Below are 17,566 nucleotides of genomic sequence, written 5' to 3' on the forward strand. Positions count from 1 at the left end.
CCAAATGGTACTTACCATTGCTGTAGGGAGCTGGTTGAGATCTGAGATGGGCTGGTGAGAGTCTCCCTCTTTTATGTCTACCGGCTGTCACCCAGATGGCTCCTGTGCTGGAAATATTTAGGAAAAGGAAGTGTCCAGGCCAAGAGCAAACACCAAGAGCGGCTTTGGTCAATATTTGCACCTCTGTCCATTGAGTCTGCTGTTTGCATCAGCTATGGTGAGGGTGCAGGAGGGCCCTGTCTTATGCATTGGTGGACAGACCAAGGCCAGGAGCAGGGTGTCAGGGAGCTCACAGCAGGCTCTTCTCATTCCTCTTTGCCTCTAGAATAGGGGCAGGGGAGCACTGGTTGGGAAGCAGGGCTGGTTCAAGTGAGCTCCAGCTGCTCAGGGGAGGGCTTCATGGTGTCTGTGGTCAGCTTTGTAGGCACTGGTGGGGGCCTAGCACAGGGTGGGCCTAGGAGCTGGGCCTGATATTTGAGCTGGTGTGGGGTCAGTGGGAGTCAAGGAGTGCCCTGGAGTTGGGGAAAGGCCCCAAGGCATCCTGTGCCAATGAAGAAAAATGGCAAGGCCATCACCTGCTGTGCACACGTGTATGCACAGACACATATGTACCTCCCCATCCCAGGAAACAGTCCACTCACATACACACATGCACCTAACACCACACACTCACAGACCCACAAACACTCGGTAGGCCAAGCCCACACATGCATACATGTACACAGAACTCCCCACTTCTGTGGTCCTGTCGGATTGTGTGAATAGACACGTAACACCATAAACAAAGACACCAACGCGCCCATTTCATGTCCACACCCACACTTAAGAGCACACATTTTCCCTGCACATGTGTACATGTGACTATGCACACACAACCACACACATGTATCAACACACACAATCCTCATCCACACACGTGCATGTACAAATTCCTTCACGTGCACACACAGTTCCTTGGATCCCATATAGTCAAGGCAGAGGCTGGCGTTTGTAATATGGAAAGAGACGGTGGACGAATCCATTGTGAATGGAATGTGCATTTGGAGAGAGGCTGGGGTGTTAAGCTGCGGGGATGGGTCACGCACACTTTCTCTTCTGTTCCCTACTGAGTTAGGGCTCAGTTTGTCACTGGGATCAGGGCTCAGCATGTGATCAGGGTCAGAGCTCGGTAACTGGGGTCAGCACTCAGTGTGTGAATATGTGACAGGGTCAGGGCTGTCAATGAATGAGAATGGTGCTCAGGTAGCCTTCTGCCCCTCCTAAAAGGGTCATGTTTCTGAGAGAGCTTGGAGGGTACCAGGCTTGAGGGGTCATTGTAGCCATCCCCCTGCCTATGGGAGGGGGGTTGGGGTCCTCATGGGCCCCATCCTCCCAGGCCTTGGCTGGGCATAAGGGTACCCTCCTAGAAGCGGCTTTCCTTCCAGAGATCTCCTGGCCCCTAAGGCCATAGCTGCCTAGCCCCAGGGGCTTGTAGTGGTTGGGAGCTGGGCCCGGCTACTGGCTACGTGGCAGCCCCAGCACACATGTGGGATGAGACACTTTGGCAAAGGCCATGTTTGCAGGGAAAACACTTGCAACCACAAGCAAACTTGCCGCTCCCTGGGTCCCTTCCCAGTGGACCCTGCACATTGGGAGCCTTATAAAGTAGCCTCTGCATCTGCCTGCCTGGGGCAGAGGAGGGCTACCCTGGGGCTGAGAGTTCACCTGTCTCAGGAACCACCTGAGGTAGGCACGGGGTTGGGCTGGTACTCCACCTCCGAGGAGTCTCAGCTTCTTTATCTGTTCAATGGGGATGCTACTTCTAGCCACCGTCTGCAGAAGGGTCCTTCCATCCCTGGCCTTGCTGTGGGACCTGGGCAAGTGCCACCATCCTGGGTCTCAGCTGACCCACCTGAGCAGCAGTCCCTCATTCCTGCCTGGCTCCCTCTCCCTGAGTCAGACACAGATCTGCCTACTTGGCCAGACTGCGTCAGGAGTGGATGGGGACCATGTGAGAGGCCTACTCTTAGGCCATTTCTCACCTGGCCAGGAGGGGATGAGGACAGGAGCCACCCTGGATCTTCCCCTGGCTGAGTTTGGACAGCTGGACACAAGGCTGGGCTGTCACACTGGGCTGGGCTCCAGCATCAGGTGACACAGTCCTGGGTCTCTTCTTAGGACAGGAAACTACCCTCAATCTCCCCATTTGGGAGGCTCACCATCCTTCTCTGCCATGGCTTGGGTCCTGTACCTGGTCCCAGTCCACTGTGTGGCCCTAGGCAAGAGCATTTCTTCTCTGGGCATTGGGGGTCATTTCCAGAAAGGACTCTCCCATGATTCCTGAAGAAGCAAGCAAGGCAGGGTGATGGTTACCAACGCAGAGATGCAAAAACGGATGTCTGTGGGCCTGGGGTAGGGCTGGGATCACCAGTCAGGGCTTGTTCCCTCCAGGCTGGAGCGGGCTTCGGGCGGCTCAGGGGTGGGCTGTTCTGGCTGAGCTCCCTGATGCTCGTTTCTACCCCAGCCCACAGATCCTGTGGCCAGTGGCCAGGGCAGCCATGGCTTGGGCACGTAGGCTGGGCCTGCTGCTGGCACTGCTGCTGCCCGTGGTCAGTGCCTCCACGCCAGGCACCGTGGTCCGACTCAACAAGGCAGCATTGAGCTACGGTAAGGGGGTGTGCCACCCAGCGAGTGCCTGTGAGCCTGTACATGCGTGCACAATCCTAAGTGTGTGTGCTCATCCGTGAACTCAAAAGCCCCATGAGGACCCAGATTTTAATCGGAAATTGTGTCCCTGGCACCCAGATAGTGCCGGACACACAGCGTTGCTCAACAAATGCTTATTACATAAATGCGTGAGGGGGAGTACGTCACGTGGCCAGTGTGCAAGTGTGCACACATGATCTGCTCACGTGCTTTAGTGATGTGGGCATAGGTCGGTTTGAGGGGCTGTTTTTACCTGTGTGTGACTACTTATGAGTTTGAAATTTCATAGAGCTGTGCCCACGTGTGTACTTAAGTGTCGGGAGGGTGCAAGCCCATGGCGCTGCCTGGATGTGTGTGCACAGGTATGGCTGTGCACCCTGGATGTACAGGTTTGCATATGTGGCGTGTGCACACACACGTGTGCTTGGGAGAGGTCTGTCCAGCACCGTGATGCAGGGAGTGTTCTAAAGTATAGCCCTTCTGAGCTCAGTGTGAGAGAACCATCTGCTCTCTGGGTCCCACTTGTGTGAGGGCTCTGTCTTATGGCTTTGCTGCTAGATCCTTCCAAGTCTTGCCCCAATCCCCTACGGAGGGCACAATGAGGAAACTTAGGCCCAGGGAGGCACAGACATTGCCAAGGTCCAGGATGCCAGCACAAACATGTTTATTCACCTTCAGCTGCCTCTCGGTGAGAATTTGGTTTCCCACCAAAGCCGGAGATCAGAAGCTGTTTCCCCCAAGGCCAAACTCAGATGATCGTGTGAGAAAGTCAGGTCAGACAGTAGATGGGACTTTCAGTGGCCCAGGACACGAAGCAGTGGCTCAGGGAAGTAGCAGGGTTCTCCCACCCCTGGGTACACGCAGCCTTCCGGGACCTTATATCCGGGCTGATGGGCAGGCAATGAAAAGGGTCAGTGATCCATGCCAGAGCGTGACATGGAGCCATTCATGGATGCCCGCAGGTAGGGCCATGAGGTCCGCGCCCTCTGCTGCCTTCCTGCCCTCTGCCTGTCCTGTGCAAGCCTCCTGTGTTCCCAGGGAGCCCTCCCCCACTTGCCTGCCTGTGTTTGTTCTTGGCAGAAATCCGGCTGGAGGCCCAAGCTGGATGCATTGCTCCCCAGGCTGGGCTTAGTGGCTACTTCCAGTGTCCTCCCCACCCCATCCTGCAAGCCCCAGAGTTCAAACCCTGTGTCAAAGGAGCACTGTAGATGGAGTCTGAGGTCTGGGTGTGAGTCCCAGCTCAGCTGCAGATGGTTAGGTGGGAGAGGGGTGCTGGGAAACATGGAAACCGGCGCCTTTATGATTCTTGTTGGGGCAGACTAAGACCCAGAGAGGTGCAGGGACTTCCCAAGTTCCCATAGTGAGTCTGAGCAGTGGGCAGGCCTCTTGACTCCTCATCTGAAGCTCACTTCCAGCACCATTACCTCTTATTTTAATTCGACTCCCGTTTAATTAGCACCTCTCTGGGGCCCAGCAGCACAGGTGAGTGAGGATGCCCAGAGGCTCGGGAACCAGGTCCCTTGTCCAAAGCCAGCTTCCCCTGGCCAGGTGCCCTCACCTCTCTGTAAACTGGGCATGATAGTAGGAAAAGTAGAGCACTCAGAACAGGGCCTGGCACTACAGGATCATGACATAAGTGATCGCTGCTATTTTTACAAAGATAAATAGCAATGGTAGTAGCTAGCATTTGCTGTGCACTGAGCGTTTACAATGATCCCACGTGACAGATAACATTAGAATCATTGCAAATGTATAGATGGGGAAACTGAGGCACAAAGTAGCCACAGAGGCAGTGAGTAGCAGTGAGCACTGGGGTTTGAACCCAGGATCTAAGAGACTCTTGAGTCCTCAGCCTCCAGGTGAGGCTGTCCCCTCCCCTCCTAAGGGATGTCCCCTCTGCTCCCATGGGTGCCTCCGTAGCAGGCCAGGGATGACTGGGAGATGCTCCTTCTGCTTGGGAACTTAGGGAAGGCTCCCAGAGGAGGTGGGATCTGATTGAAACCTTGCAAGAGGGCAAAGGATTTTGTTGCTTTTGAAGGATGGGGTGAATCAGCAGGATTTTGAGAGGCAGAGTGGGGGAAGGAGGCCATGCCCAGGTGGAGAAGGCCTGGTGCGAGTGGCACACCCAAGGTGGGCTCATGGGGAGTCAGCTGCCCTCTGCACATGCTTGGAGCAAGTCTACCCCTTCCAGTCTGAGTACCCTCTGCCCAAGGTGCAGGGTAGATGGCAGGCAGTGTGTTCTTGCTACTTGGTGGTTCTCGAGGGCACCCTGACCTGAGTCTACCCTGGCCCCACAGTGTCTGAAATTGGGAAAGCCCCTCTACAGCGGGCCCTGCAGGTCACTGTCCCGCATTTCCTGGACTGGAGTGGAGAGGTGCTTCAGCCTACCAGGTGAGTGCTCCCCTTGTCCAGAGAAGGTGCTCCTGCCACCAAGTGGAGTGTTCCTGCTTGCCAGGTGGGTGCTTCAGTCCACTGGGTGTGTGCTCCTGCCTGCTGGGCAGGTGCTCCTATCCACGGGGCAAAGTGTTCCAGTCCACCAGATGAGCACTCTTCACTGAAGGTGAGTGCTCCCTCCCACCAGGTGAGTGGTTACAAGATGATTTAAGAGACGGACTCAAGGTGGAGGTGCCTCTGAATTAGTGAATTTCTGCCCTCAGAGGCTAAGACTGGCTCCTGGGTCCCCAGGGCTGGCAGGACCCTCTGTTTCTAGAAACTGGACACTGAATTTAGACACGAATCTGAGCCTCCCTTACCTCCACGCCACCCTGCTTAATGCAGAGACTAAAGACATAGGGAAGTGGAGCATCCCAAACTTAGACACCCCCAGGGCTGGTCAACAGCTGCCTTCCACATAGGAACTCGGGCTCACTAGTGTCGGATCTTTGGGTTTCCAAGGGAAAATATACATCTAGAATCCATCAAATTTGGAAAGATAGCAACTAATTAAAAAACATTTAAAGGCCAGGCTTGGTGGCCCACACCTGTAATCCCAGCACTTTAGGAGGTTGAGGCGGGTGGATCACCTGAGGTCAGGAGTTCAAGACCAGCCTGGCTAACATGGTGAAACCCCATCTCAACTAAAAATACAAAAAATAGCTGGGCGTGGTGGCAGGTGCCTGTAATACCAGCTACCTGGGAGGCTGAGGTGGGTGAATCTCTTGAATCTGGGAGGCAGAGGTTATAGTGAGCCGAGATCGTGCCAATGCACTCCAGCCTGGGCGACAAGAGTGAAACTCCATCTCAAAACAAACAAACACAAACAAACAAACAAAAAACATTTAAGACTTTAAGACCCTGGAACAATGGGTGGGTGGTTAAAAATAAAAAACAAAAAAACATCTGGCTTGGAGGCCACTAGTTTGAGATCCCTTAGGTGGAGCTGAAATGCAGTTCATGGCACGGTTAATAAAGGTAGAGAACTGGATATAAATACCCAACGACCAAAGATGCCTAAATCACTTGTGGTCTGGCCACACAATGGACACCACATGGCTGTTTGAAAACAGCACCCATGGCTCTCATTTGAAGACACAGGATCGAACCCAGGATTGTTGTGTGCACAGAAGCAGCTTCTGTACGGGGGAGCTGAACTGTACTGTGCAGAAATGACTTTCATTTAGGAAATAAAAGACATCACACGTTAGCTGGAGAGTGCTTGGAGCTTTGAAGTGGGGGAGTTTCTGTTGCTGTAGGCTACGAGCTGCAGACATTGACTAGGATACCAGAGAGAGGATTTCTGCCTCCTGTGGTTCCTGAAGTTTTTCTTTTCCAACCTTTCCAATTTTCCAGGCAGGTGTCAGAAACTGTCAAAAACCTGAGCAATCATCTCACCCAAGTTCTACCCAAAGCGGGGGCCCCCTCTGCATGTTCTCCCTACCAGCTGGTGTCCAACCTTGGTTTGCATGCCCCATGGTGATGGAGAACTCACCACCTCCCCCTCACCTCATGGTTCCAATTGTCAGAAAGCCTTTCTTTATAACATCGTGTGGGTATGACTCAGAGCACCCACCTCAGAGTTGATCCCATGGTTTCATGGGGGCCATCCTGATATCTTGATTACTACCCTGCAGGATCCGGATTCTGAATGTCCATGTGCCCCGCCTCCACCTGAAATTCATTGCTGGTTTTGGAGTGCGCCTGCTGGCAGCAGCTAATTTTACTTTCAAGGTGTTTCGGTGAGCGGATCTCCTTGTTGGGGGTGAGAAGGGTTTCAGGGATGCTCCAAGGGGGCACAGTGAGGGGATGGGGGGTAGCAACTCCTCCAGGACTCTCATCCAGGCCTCTTGACTCCCTGTCCAGTGCTCTGTCTCCCCTCACCCTTGGAGGGGAGCAAGATAGTGAGAGCATTTCTGAGAACCTTGTTTAACAGCTCTGCAACTGGGCAGAGTCACTTCACTTGTTTAGCCCTCAGCTTCCTCATCTGTAAAACGGGATGAACTTCTGCAGAGTGCCAATGGGTTCATTGCTGTGGTTATAATGACTGTCCTCCCTTTCCCAGGGCAAGGCATGTGAGAGACGCTCAATAAGCATAATGATCAGAGTTATTTTTGTGTGCCTGGCATCTTATATGTTACTGCATTTAATTTTCACACCATGAGCTGTGCAGTCAGAGGGGTCTATTATCTTGCTCCTCTACCCTGACACTATGATTTTATGCATGCTTCCTGTGGGCCAGGCTCTGTGATTATCTCACAGGAAACTCAGCACAGCCCTGCGACATAGGTCCCACCAACCTTATGTCCATTTTGCAGAAGAGGAAACTGAGGCTTAGCATGGTAAATGGCTGGCCCAAGGTCTCACAGTGAGAGGCTCCAGACAGCCAGTGCTCACACCCACTGCTGCAACGTCCATGACCCCAAGTGGTGTCTTGGGGCCGGGGGCTGTGGGCCTGCCCCAGGTAGGGCCATCTCAGTCTGGGAGCGGGGGGCCTGCCTGGGCCAAGTGGAGGGCAGGCAGGGGCTGGGGAGTTTGTAAGATCTCTTGTCAGTCACGGTAGGCTCTGCTGGGCGGTGCTGCTTGGACTCAGGACTGTCCTCCCTGCAGCGCCGCAGAGCCCCTGGAGCTGACGCTGCCTGTGGAACTGCTGGCTGACACCCGTGTGACCCAGAGCTCCATCAGGACCCCCGTGGTCAGCATCTCTACCTGCTCTTCATTCTCAGGCCACGCCAACGAGTTTGATGGTAGTAACAGGTGGGTGCCTGGTGAGGGCAGGGCCACAGGAATCCCGGATGCCAAAGCTGTGCTGCTGTTTCCTGAGCTGCCCACTCAGGACTTTAACCAATGGCCACAAGGGCCTGAGAGGCCCCCATTATTGTGTTTGTTTTATGATGGAGTACACTGAGGCTCAGAGAGGAGGAGAGGCATGCCTGAGGTCACACAGCAAGTGAGCAGTCAGAACCTGGGATCTTTCCAACCCCTTGACAACACACTTTCCATCCCCTTTCCACCACTTGACACTTTGGGGAGAGATTTTGGGTGGATCAGACTGGCTGTTAGGACCTCGGAGACCCACCCCTCCTTACAGAGATGGAAGCCAGGGAGGGGCGGGACCCGCCAAGAGCGAGCTCTCGCAGGTGGCGGCTCCCTTCTGCATAAAGGCTGACCGCAGCTCCCGCCTCCAGAGCACCTGTGTGTGCTGAGCACTGTTCCAGGCCCTTTCGGTGGATCATTTTGTTTGATCCTCACAGTATCCTACCAGGTAGGTGTTAAGTATTTCCTACATTTTACAGGAGAGCAAACGGAGGCCCAGAGCAGTTAAGTGACTTGCCTAAGACCACCAGCTGACAAATGGTGTAGCCAGATTCAAGCCCAGGCAGCCTGACTAATCCCACGGCTTGCAAATCCCCCTAGATGATGTCTGCACCTTCCCAATGTGAGCAGGGCTTGCTGAGGTGTTGAGCATCTTGGAGGCTTAGAAGAATGCAATGTTTGCATCAAGAGATGCAAACATTTTTCCCCAGAGAGGGGTGTGGCCGTATAAACCCATTCACACTTGTGTCCCGTGATCATCATGTGTGACTCGTGACCCCTCGCTGTCCTCCCAGGCGAGGGATGCTTACAGCTTATTGAAGGGGAGATGGAAGCCAAGAGGCTTTGGAAACACAGACGCCACCCTCCTACCTCCCCAGGGAGCTGGTTCAGCGAGGTTGGGCTGTGGCTTGGATCGACATTTTTGCAAATCAAGGAACCATTGGTGCCTATGGAGCACGGTTGAGTTGTTTAAAGGGGAAACGGAGGCCCAGAGCCAGGAAGGTATTTCGTTAGGTGTGTCACAGAAAATTGGACCCAAAGCATGAAGCAGACCCAGGATCCCAGCTCTAGCCCCTAACCCAACCTTCACTAGGCTTAGAGTGGCCACGAAGCCAGCTGGCCAAGGTCATGGCCACGTCTGGCTTTTGCAACGCCCTCCCGGTCTCACTTGCCACATTCTTGGCCATTTCCAAACCTTGAGATAAATGACCCTCTCTTTTGAGACTCAATTTCCTTATCTGTGGGGTCAATTATGCCAGCACTGTGTGTGGCAGGTGGCAGGGCGTCAAATGGGATTGATGGACCTCCTGGCTGAGGACAGAGACTTCTCTTCCCAGACACGCGACTGTGCTGAACGAGGGGACCTAATGTGTTTGGGGCCCCAGGAACTCTTTCTCTGTTTCCCCCTCAGCACCTCCCACGCACTGCTGGTCCTGCTGCAGAAGCACATTAAAGCTGTCTTGAGTAACAAGGTAAAGGGCTTGCAGATTTCTCAGAAAGGAGGGTGTGGCTTCACCAAGAAGGCACAGTGAAGAAAGAGTGGGATTTCAGGCAGCGGGTACTTTGCTTGGGATTTAAAAAAAAGAAGCCCCTTCATGGTCCCCATGAAGGCAGGGAAGAGGCTGGTGCCAGGGTCCAGGGGAGTGATGGGGAGATACAAATGAGGGCAGAGTTTATGGGGTTGGAGGGGAGGGAGGTTCATCCTCTTGGGACAGCTCCAATTTCATGCCAGAGGGTGGATGGAGTGGGGTTCATGGGCCTGTGGTGTGTGAAAAGAAGACAGAACGAGAGTGAAGGAGGGTGTGGGCATGGGGCCAGCTGTAGCCTGGATGGGTCCCTGTCCTTTCCAGATGTGCACTGTCTCTGCTTCTGGTTCCACATCTGTACTGAAAGAGACAAAGCCCTTCCTTCGTGGGGCGATTGCAGGCACAAAATGCATTAACATTTCAGAAGAGTTCGGGACAGTGGTTGACAGAGTGGGTGCTGCTATTATTATTGCTGTCTTAGTTCTTGTCATTGTCTGCATGGAGCTGACTTGGTGAGAGAGGGTAGCCCAGGGGCTAGGGTCCCACTGCCCAGGGGGAGCTCATTTTCTCCCTGCCCTATCCCATCCCAACCCCACTACTGCTTTAAGGGGCAGTAGTAGAGACGAAGTCAACCTTCTGTGTGCCACCCCACGCCCCCCAGAGGGCAACTGCAGCATGCCCACCTTACAGATGAGAAAACCGAGGCTCGAGGGGCGAAGGTGGGGCAGCTCCTCTTGAGAGTCCTGCAGGATGCCCAAGTGGACGGCTTGACTTTGCCTGTTGGTCCAGCCTCTTCCTCTCCTTGTAGTCCCCCTGCTGCCCTCATAGCCAGCCTCTTCTGGGCAAGGGGCTTCAGGCAGCACTGCAGGAAAGAAGACCCACCCTCTCCTCTTCCTCTTGACCTCGCCCTGCGCAGCCAGCTCTTGCCTGGTCAAGGCTGTGAGTGCCCCTGGCCTTGCAGTTCTTCCTCTGCCCCCATCTTCTATCACACGGATCCCAGCATAATATATATATCTGGCTGCCCATAGTGCCCGGGGAAACCTCTGTAGCTCCCTGGCCTGGCATCTGAAGCTTGGCTGGTCTGGCTTGCTGATCACTGCCTGCCCCTGCATGGGCACCACCCTCCTACCAGCTGAGCTCCAAGAGTGAACTCTGAGCCCCATTGCAGCAGACTCCCTGCCTCAGTTGTTCAAGCCCAGCTGTGACCACCTCTGCTGGGCTCCACAGCCCCTGTTCTTTCCTCGTGCCTGGGGACCTATGCTCACACTGCCATCAGCCTTTGGGCTGCTTCTCCTCTGTTTCTTCGGTGCCTGGAAGGGGTCCTAGGAGATGCCCACTGGCAGGTGGAGGAAGGGGTTCCAGGCATGGCATACCGGTTGGGGAGGCTTCTAGACAGGGACTCTAGACCCCTCCCAGCCTTGTGCCCTCCAGCCTGAGGGCTGCCCTAACCCCAGCCTCCTTCTCTCTGTCTTACCACAGCTGTGCCTGAGCATCTCGAACCTGGTACAGGGCGTCAATGTCCACCTGGGCACTTTAATTGGTAAGATCTGGGAGCCAGGGGAGGGGGTTGGGGCCTCTGGGACCCCCTGGAGCCCCTAGGACCTTCCAAAGGTTCCACTCTGGATCACGATCGACCTCTAGGAGGGTCAGTTGTAGGGTGACTGAATTGTGAGCTCCCAAAACAGTATAATTATTCATGAAATCTGGGAATCTCCAAATTCCGGAACCAAAACCAAGTCTTTGATTCTAGAATCTGCATAATCTTAGATCAAAAAAGCTGAAAAAAATTACAATTTTGAAATCATGAGTCTTAACATTGGAGAATCCAAGGACCATTGACACTTACAATCTAGAATCATTCTAGAATCTAGAATCCTCATTCCAAAGACCAGCTCTTGCCTCGGCCTCCCAAAGTGCTGGGATCACAGGTGTGAGCCACTGTGCCCAGCCTCGCCCTTTGAAACTTCCCTGCAAGAGTATTCTGAGGCTCAGAGGAGTTGGGCTCTGAGCTGTGCCTCCCTGAAGGCTGCTCGGAGGGTCTGTTAGGGAAGCTGGACTTCTGTGATCTTGCATAACTGGCTCCAGTGGGGTGTGCCCTTGGAGTTCCCATAGGAGATAGTGTGATGAGGTGGGGAAAGCATAGCTTTGGGGTCAGACTGACCAGGTATTACACTCCTGGGCAAGACTGAACCTCACCAGACTGTGCGTGTGTGTGTATGTGTGTGTGTGCATGTGTGCATGCATGTGTATAAAATAACCCTTCAGGATTGTAACGAGGATTGAATGAGATACTGTAAGTCCAATGTCTGGACCTTGATAAATGAGAGCCCTCTTCTTTTTCTGTGGTTGCTTCTCACCTTTGTCAGGGGATATTTGTGCCTGAACTGGGCCCTTCTCCTTTCTTCTAACTTGGAGTCACTAGTCTTCCACCGAGGGGAAAAGCAGAAACCATACCTGTTAGCATTGTGTCTAAACTGAGAGTCAGCAGGCTGTGAGTAGCTTAATCCTGGCCGTGTGCACTTTGCCACTTAAATTTGCTTATTCAGAGGCTTGCTCTGCCTCTTTTGTTTTGTGGCCTGGCTCCGGCTAATCAGGATAATCAGACAATAAATAAACTTTTCTGGATAGATGAAACGTTGGTGAGCAGTGCTAAATATGTCATCTTTTCTTCTCCACCCTGGTTTCATGAAGGCCTCAACCCCGTGGGTCCTGAGTCCCAGATCCGCTATTCCATGGTCAGTGTGCCCACTGTCACCAGTGACTACATTTCCCTGGAAGTCAATGTAAGTGCCTCCTGGCCAGCCCAGAGCTGGGGGCTTGCTGCCCCTGGAGTCCTTGGTGTTCCAGAAGATTCCTAAAGGAGTGGGGGAGTGGGAAATGAGAGGAGGAGCTGGAACAGTGTCCCAGCCGGGGGCACGCCACACGGGCGAAAGTGTGAGCTAGACATATGGCATCTTGCAGGGGGTGGGGGGGGCAGGGAGTGGCATCTAGGAGCCCAGGTGCTGCCATGGAGCCACCTCCCTGCTGAGGCCCTGCTGCTTTTCTCCCATTTCCCCCTCCTACCCCCACAGGCTGTTCTCTTCCTGCTGGGCAAGCCCATCATCCTGCCCACGGATGCCATCCCTTTTGTGTTGCCAAGGCATGTGGGCACTGAGGGCTCCATGGCTACTGTGGGCCTCTCCCAGCACCTGTTTGACTCTGCGCTCCTGCTGCTGCAGAAGTCCGGCGCCCTCAACCTGGACATCACAGGGCAGCTGGTGAGGGCCCGACCTGCAGCCCAGGGCCTGTGGGGCAAGAGCTCCCTGTGGCCCAGCCTAGGGAGACCCCCCAGAGGCCATATTGTGGGCGGGTGGGACTGCTAGAGTTGGCGCCACGGGTGGCTGCTGGAAGGATTAAACAGGGGCTATGGGGAGCGATTGCTCGGCGGGGACAGTGGTGATCTATCTTGGGAGCAGCTGCCCTAAAACCTGTTGTGGCCTGGGGGGCTGATTTCAGAGGTCGGATGACAACCTGCTGAACACCTCTGCACTGGGCTGGCTCATCCCGGAGGTCGGTGATATTTCTGATCATTCCAGGGGTTGAGACAGGGGACGGGGGTGGGGGTTCTCCGGGTCGTGGGATCTCTGCTGGGTCTTATCTGTCCCAAGTGAAGTTCAGCATCTGTCCTTAAACCTACTCCTCCATCTTGGGGAGGCTCCACCTTCTGCCCAGACATCACACTCTGTCTCTCCGGGCCTTCACTTGAGCAGTGTCTGCTGTTTGGAAGGTCTTTCTCCTCCCTTTCCCTTATCCTTCTTCAAGACCAAGCTCAGGGTCACCTCCTCGGGGAGACCCAACCCCCTCGTCTGGTCCAGCAGCCTGTGGGGGGCCCACCTCTGTGCCCAGTCACATGTGGCACCATGGTGGCCCAATCAGCATTGGAGAAGTGACTGACCAGAGAGCCTGCCAGCCGCTGCCCCAGCAAGGCCTCCTCCGCCTCTGCCTCCCCAGGTGGCCCGCCAGTTCCCTGAGCCCATGCCCGTGGTGCTCAAGGTGCGGCTGGGTACCACACCTGTGGCCATGCTCCACACCAACAACGCTACCCTGCGGCTGCAGCCCTTCGTGGAGGTCCTGGCCGCAGCCTCCAACTCGGCTTTCCAGTCCCTCTTCTCCCTGGATGTGGTGAGTGCAGTGGGGCTGGCCGGAAGGTGGGCAACTGTCACGGAGACCTCCCTCCCTGCTGTGCTGTCCCCTCATCTTTGCTCTACTCACACTAGTGTCTTCGCTGTTCCTTGAACATGTCAGGACACTCCTGCCCCGGGACCTTTGCATGTGCTGAGCCCTTGGCCTAGGACTCTCCCACCCTGGCTCTTGGCATGGCCAGCTCCCCCTCCTCTTCCAGGTCTCAGCTTAAATGTTGCAGCCTTGCTGGCCCACCCTGAGTAAGAAGGTCCCTTCAGCCTTCTTGGCACCTCCTCTCTGTGTTTGTGGCCCCTGCCAGTCTCTGAAAGGATGACTTCTGGTTACTATGTTTACGGACCCCGTCTCCCACAGCTGGTGGCTCGTTCCCAGGGCAGGGAGCTGGTCTCTTGTTCACACTATGTTGTTCCCAGCGTTCAGCGTGGGGCCTGGTGCATAGTGGGGGCTTCACAGCCACCTGCTGCCTGAATGAGTCGCGGGATGGGTGGGAGGCTGAGTAGCTGGTGCCCCCCTCATGCCTCTGTGCCCTCTGACCCTGCTCTCCCTATACGCCCAGGTAGTGAACTTGAGCCTCCAGCTCTCTGTGTCCAAGGTGAAGCTTCAGGGGACCACGTCTGTGCTGGGGTAAGCGAGCCCACCTGGACCAAGCAGCCTCACCGTGTTCTTGTGTGCAATGGGTCCACCACTGCCCCGGGTCACGGTGTCAGCCAGGGAGCCTGGGGGTGGGGAGGTGCCAGACCCTGTCCTGAATTCTCCTGCTTCTCTTTCAGGGATGTCCAGCTCACGGTGGTCTCCTCCAACGTGGGCTTCATTGATGTGAGTGTGGGGCTGCGGCCTCTAGAGACCCCCCTCCTGGGTGGGGCATGCCTTGAGCCTGGGGAAGCCATGTCTGTGTATGTGTGCGGACCCGTGTGCTTGTGTCTGCCACTATGGTCAGGCTTCCCTGGGCTGCTTGGGGACAGCGGCCAGTCAGTCCGTCTGCCTGATACTCTGCCTGGCAGTCGACGATCTGTCACCCAGCCCTCAACCCAAGAGTCCATCGGTCAGTTGGACAATGAATGTTAGCTGTCCTTTCAGCCAGGTGATGTGACTGGCTCATCGGCCACCATACATCCACTTGTCAGCTGGCATGCCATCAACATGCCCCCCTTCTGCCCAGCTGTCAGTCTGTCTGTCTGTCGGTCATCTGTGTCAGGCAGTCTGCTGGCCAGTCCACCTGTGGGTCACACAGTGTGTGAGTGTCCACAGTCAGTGCTGTCCCTCAGCCTCCCCTCCGGTGAGCACTGCCGCTGGGTGTGATCCTGCGGAGGCAGAGCCAGCCCCGGGAGTGTTGCTGGGCCCCGCTTGAACCCACGACATGGATGATCTGCCCTCCTCCCCCTGCCTCAGCCTTTGCCACCCATCCGTTGTCTATCTGTCTGTCTCTGTGTGTATTTATGTGTGTGCCTTACTGTCCATCTCTCCTGGCCCCTCGGCTGGGACGGGCTCATCTCCCTGACTCCGTGGCCACAGACAGATCAGGTGCGCGCACTGATGGGCACCGTTTTTGAGAAGCCCCTGCTGGACCATCTCAATGGTAAGCCCTGCCCTCCACCCCAGCAGGGCCCCTCTGGCCCCTTCCGTACCCCACATCTGCTCAGTGCTCAATCCCAGCCCCCTTCCCACTTTTCAGGCTCAGAGGGTGAGAGGGGGCCTCTGGGGTCTAGCAGCCCATGTGTGCATGCCCCTTGGCACACATCTGTGTAGCAGCTGTGTGATCTTCACCAAGTTCCTTTTTCTCTCTGAGCCCCAGCTTCCCCTTCTGTAAAATGGGTGTAATAATAATGGCATCCATCTCCCAGGTGCCTGTGAGGACTCAGTGCCCTGGTGCATATGAGGGCTTCAGCATAGGCTGGCTCCTTTCTTCTTTCTCGCCTGCAGCTCTCTTGGCCATGGGAATTGCCCTCCCCGGCGTGGTCAACCTCCAATATGTCGCCCCTGAGATCTTTGTCTATGAGGTGAGAGCCTTTGGGTGTGACCAGAGGGGCCTTCTTCACTCAGAGGGACTGAGTGAGGTGGGGGTCACCTCTCTCCTTCCCCACCTGCTGCCGCAAAGACTGTGCCGTGAATCCTTAACTGCAATGAAATGAAAAGTCCAGGATGCCAAGAGACCCTGGGTCGAAGGTTTCATTCTTTCTTTAGTCCTCATAAAATATCATACCAGGCCACACTCGGGGAACTGGGGCTTTCACTTATCCCATGATCCTGTGCCCTGGGATGGGCACGACCCCTTTGGTATCTGGGGCAGATGACAGTGAGACCCCGTCTGCTTTGTAGACAAACTGTGCAGCCTGGGTGGGAGTAGAGAACTTCCTGAACTTTCTAAAATTGCTTTCCCTGGATCTGAAATCGTGGGCCCAGGGTGAGATTCAGTCCTAACACTGCCCAGGGTGAGATTTTACCTGGGATATAAAAGGAAATTCACTCAACAAGACATGCGTAAGACAGAAAGCTGAACCCAGGTCTCTCAAGCCCAATGTCTCAGGTGCTGTTCATACCCCATGAGTGTGACCTGCTGATGTAATTCCAGGGAGGATGCCCTTGTTCCTTAAGAACTACTGTCTCAAGGCACTTGGGTGATCCGCCCCCACGAGAAGGAACAATTGACACACAGAGGAGCAGGGCTATGTGGGAATTTCCCTAGGACTTCCCAGAACAGGCACGGTTAGTGGCTGACCCACCTTGGCCCTTGACCCAGCCACTGGGTCAGAGGTGACAAGTCCCTAGTCCAGTACTGTCCGATGGAACTTTCTGCAAGGATGGAAGTTTGTACTGTCCGAAGCAGCAGCCATGATCAGTCACAGGTGCATGTGGCTACTGAGCACCGAAGTGTGGCTAGTGCAACTGTGGACCTGAATTTTTTATTTTATTTCATCTTAATGAATTTCAGTTTAATTAGCCATAAGACTAATTAGCCATAGCTGCCAATTGTGGTTGCCTTATTGGACCACATAGCCCTACACTATGAGCTACATTGTGGCAGGAACTGGGTCTGGTTTTTTCTCTGCTGGTTCCCAGCACCTGCCACAGAACTTGGCTTGTAGTAGAGGCTTGATAAAGATTTACTGAATGAATGAATGAATGAATGAATGAACGAATGAATGAATGAATGAATGATCGGCAGCCCTCCAGAATGCTCCTGCGGTGGAGTGTAGCATAGGGGAGCTATGGGGGGCGGCGTGCCTGACTCTGCTGGAGAGACTTGGACTTGGAGAAGATGCTCCATGGTTCTGCGCTCCCATTCATAAAGCATCAATGATATCCACCATCGGAGCAGCGACCAGTGCCTTCCTGGGGGGTCTCACTGCCTCCTCACAGTGGCCTTGTGAGGTGGAGCCTGTTACTACCCCCAAAGTGACAGACTGGGAAACTGAGGCCCAGAGAGGCAAAGCACTCTCCTCACAAACCAAACCAAGAATGGCAGAGCAGAACTCAGAGCCAGGCTACGGGGGCAGCTGGGGTCCTGCCTGTGCCTGTGCCTCCTCTGACCCTCTGACCTGGTCCATCGTTTCCTTTGCCCTTCAGGGCTACGTGGTGATATCCAGTGAACTCTTCTACCAGAGCTGAGGCAGGACCACTGGGAGGCCTGAAAGTGGGCCAACTCACTGCTCAGGCGAACTTCTTATCTCAAGTCACTGGGGAAACTGAGGCAAAACCATACTTAGTAATCACCAACAAGCTGGACTGCCCAGCTGGGCTGTTTCATCTTCCCTGAGTGCCTGGGTCTCCCTCCCTCACTTCTGCCCTATCCCTTCCTCCTCCTTTCCTCCTCCCTCTTCCCTCACCTCCCCACTCCTTCCTCTGTCCAACCCCCAGGGGGAGCAGACTGCTCCTACAGGCTATATAGACCTGCCCTCTTGCATTAAACAACTTCTCTTGAGCTGCAA

At 54.8% G+C, this 17,566-nt stretch overlaps 1 protein-coding gene across 1 annotated transcript; it reads left to right on the forward strand.

Moving 5' to 3' along the window:
- Nucleotides 1-1,668: 1,668 nt before the first annotated feature.
- BPIFB2 (BPI fold containing family B member 2) lies at nucleotides 1,669-17,566 on the forward strand. The gene is made up of 16 exons (XM_008020801.3): nucleotides 1,669-1,725; nucleotides 2,504-2,646; nucleotides 4,983-5,076; nucleotides 6,756-6,860; nucleotides 7,729-7,875; nucleotides 9,347-9,407; nucleotides 10,941-11,001; nucleotides 12,153-12,244; nucleotides 12,533-12,718; nucleotides 12,957-13,010; nucleotides 13,452-13,622; nucleotides 14,197-14,264; nucleotides 14,411-14,456; nucleotides 15,153-15,216; nucleotides 15,561-15,637; nucleotides 17,205-17,566. Exons 2-16 carry the CDS (start codon nucleotides 2,538-2,540, stop codon nucleotides 17,244-17,246), a joined length of 1,377 nt encoding a protein of 458 aa, XP_008018992.3. The 5' UTR covers nucleotides 1,669-1,725; nucleotides 2,504-2,537; the 3' UTR covers nucleotides 17,247-17,566.

The sequence above is a fragment of the Chlorocebus sabaeus genome, chromosome 2 (genome assembly GCF_047675955.1).
Source record: "Chlorocebus sabaeus isolate Y175 chromosome 2, mChlSab1.0.hap1, whole genome shotgun sequence".
In the NCBI taxonomy this organism is placed as follows: domain Eukaryota; kingdom Metazoa; phylum Chordata; class Mammalia; order Primates; family Cercopithecidae; genus Chlorocebus; species Chlorocebus sabaeus.